The 2,998-nt window shown below is 34.8% G+C and overlaps 1 protein-coding gene across 1 annotated transcript; it reads right to left on the reverse strand.

Annotated features, from left to right (window-relative positions):
• Window positions 1-1,018: 1,018 nt before the first annotated feature.
• On the reverse strand, window positions 1,019-2,975 carry LOC139885335 (uncharacterized). The gene is made up of 3 exons (XM_071869251.1): window positions 1,827-2,975; window positions 1,252-1,392; window positions 1,019-1,138 (listed from the first exon to the last, which is right to left on the reverse strand). Exons 1-3 carry the CDS (start codon window positions 2,973-2,975, stop codon window positions 1,019-1,021), a joined length of 1,410 nt encoding a protein of 469 aa, XP_071725352.1.
• Between the last annotated feature and the right edge of the window lie 23 nt (window positions 2,976-2,998).

Genomic DNA, 2,998 nt, shown 5'->3' on the forward strand with positions numbered 1-2,998 from the left:
ATAATGTCTTCTGTTGGTTACACACATGAGAAGCCGCCTGCATTGAAATTGTGGTGGGATTAGAAATTCCCATGCGCTCATGTCATTATTTAATTGAGGGCTCGCAATCTAATACGTAGCATAACATCCTACAAGTCTCCCTTGGCCTTTTTGCGTTTCCTTTAACAATCATCTAACACCTTTTTCTATGTTGGGAAGATCTTCGAATTTGAAATATTACATATATCATCTTTTTATTCTGCATGTATTTTTGGTATCAGGTTTTCTTTTCTGTTAAATGTTGATGGCGGTCTGATCACTGTCAATTTTCCATTTTCAGGTTTGGTGCAGCAATCCAGCACTACAGGATTGGTTGAAGCAACATGCTGATGCATCAGAACTAAACAAGCTTAAGTGGATGTTTCTTTTTGCAGGGCCTCCTTCCAAATGATTTAGTCAAGTCAATGTATGTTTCTTTTCTAGCAGGCTGCTTCCGCTCAGTACGGTTTGGTTTAGAAGAAGCTCATGGGTGAGCAAATTAAACCAATCCATCCACTTTGATAATCTTTTCTCTGTTGACTTTGAATCTGTCTATAACAAGTTCTCTACAATATTTGCTGATTATCTTCAGAAAATGACAAGCATTACAATTCAACTGGTTGAAGAGGCAGTTGAGAGCTTGAGCACGAAGTATATTATGGATTTCAGGTACATCGAGTTTGGTTTTGAGCAAATAAATTAGGAAATACTTTAAGTATGAACCAAAATGTGAATTGAAGCAATGATGACTTCTTTTTGCAGATATTGGTCTTAAATGCATACATGTATATGAAAAAAAAAAAGTTGAATTCTCTCAACCTCTCAGGTAGAATTTTATGTTATGCACACAACAATTAACATAGCAAGAAAGAAGCTGAAACAAATAAGTAAAAAGAAGGAAGTGACAAATTAAAAGATTCCATTTGTATACACTTTGGTAGAAGCAAGCAGGCCCGGATGTCTATTGTCTGTCAAACTGCATGCACGTGTACCAAATCAATCAATCATCTGCTTCCATGTAAAGTGGTAGTGTACTCTCAGTGTCACCACGTTCCCACTCAAAATCATCAACAAAATCATTTGATGACGTGGAAGTTATTGCTTGAGTTGACATTTCTCCCTTCAACATATTTGGAGTTTTGATAATAAAACGAAAATTAGTACTTATAATATTGAGGCAAAATAAGGGAACATATATGTATAATAAGTTTTAAAGTTTGGAAATATGATTACCTCTGCTCTGGCTTTGGCGTGCACGGCTCCATTTGTATCAATGCTAAAACTCGTAGTCATATGAGGACATCCTATTACCGTTATACGGTCCAATACTGGGAAGATAAAATGATACCTCCTTAGACAGAAATTGAAGTTTTCCTGAGGTATCCAACCCGTTAAGGTCAATACTAAAAATTTATGAATTATAATATACTTAATCTCAATGTGTCAAATTATTTATTTTTCCTAATTTAATTATATACTCCCTTTAACATAAAATACTCATCAAATGACATATTTTAAATTTATGACACTAGTGAGAGGGCATGGACGAATTTTTTTAAGATGAAAAAAATTAATATTATTATTGAAAGTAAGGTTTGTATGATTAATTTTGGATAAAACTATTTTTAAAGTTGATTTCAAAAAAATTTGTATGATTAATTTTCTATTATAAGAAGATATGTTGTCGAAATAAATATAAGAAAAATGAAACGTATTTCTTCTTTCGCATAATTATAAATATATTGACATTATATTTTTATTATGGAGGTAATAATATGTTTATATAAAAAATTAATTGAGCATAGTACCTGGGGACAATATTTGAGGTGGAGACCTTTCAACTTGGGAAGCAAACACGTGATCATGTCAGCATTTCCACCTGATCCATATGCTGCAAACACGTGCTTTAATGCTGCGCAGTCATATATGTACAGCTCTTCCAAATGCAGCAAACTTGAACCTATGTGGACCGGGAACACATATTCTAAGTTTGGGCAATACATAATCTCTACCTTTCTAAGACTTTGGAGACGAAAATGTTGACTAGGCCCATTCCATATGCACTTCAATTTATCTAAATCTTCCAAAAATAAATCTGTCAAATTTGAGAGTGTAATTCCGAGGCTGTCTTCAACATGTGCTAAATCGAACACACACTCCACATCTGGGCAACTGTTAAGATAAAGTTCACGTAAATCCTTCATGTCTCCTCCCTTGTGAACATCCGGGATGATATTCCGAAAGCCATCACAAAACAATAGATGAAGATTTTCGACGGAGGGTAATAAGTTAATGAATGGACTGAACAAGCGTACATTCACATGATCAAACTTCAAGGTTATTGTATGAACAAATGTGAAGTCAGCAAAGTCCACATCAAAATCCTTAGATATCACACTAATGTTGAACGTTGACAATGCGTGGAAAATTAAGCCTGTTGCTGCGATAAGCTTTTCATCAATTTCCAGTGTTAATCCTTTCAAACGGGGTAGTTTATTTAACTCCGTTAAAAATGCCTTGCCCTGCTCAAAGCTCTCGTCCTGCTCTTCAAAGCTCCCATTTCTTAAAAAATCGAGACATTCAAGAGCACAAAACTCTTCTAAATTGGATAATCTTGAGATCGCCTGAGGAGAAATACTTCTTAATGAAGACACAATCATCAATTGTAGTACCTTCAAATTCTTTAATTCGAAGATTTCGTCCGGTAACTCAGACACATCTGCATCAATGATTCGAAGAATTTCTAGGCTGCTCAGATTCTTAATTGAAGAAATGCCATTCATGCTGAATTTGCAATCGTTTAATTCCAGAGTTTGAAGGTTTGTCAAAAACTGAAATGATACCTGAAACAACTCGCAATGGAACATTCTCAGAACCTTCAAGGCATTCATTCCTTGAAAACATGAGCCACAAACCTTTATCTTTATATACTTTTCAGCTAAGTGATCTCCCTCCATAAACAAAGTGTTGAGTTTTGGAT

This window comes from Rutidosis leptorrhynchoides, unplaced genomic scaffold, assembly GCF_046630445.1.
Source record: "Rutidosis leptorrhynchoides isolate AG116_Rl617_1_P2 unplaced genomic scaffold, CSIRO_AGI_Rlap_v1 contig96, whole genome shotgun sequence".
Classification (NCBI taxonomy): Eukaryota; Viridiplantae; Streptophyta; class Magnoliopsida; order Asterales; family Asteraceae; genus Rutidosis; species Rutidosis leptorrhynchoides.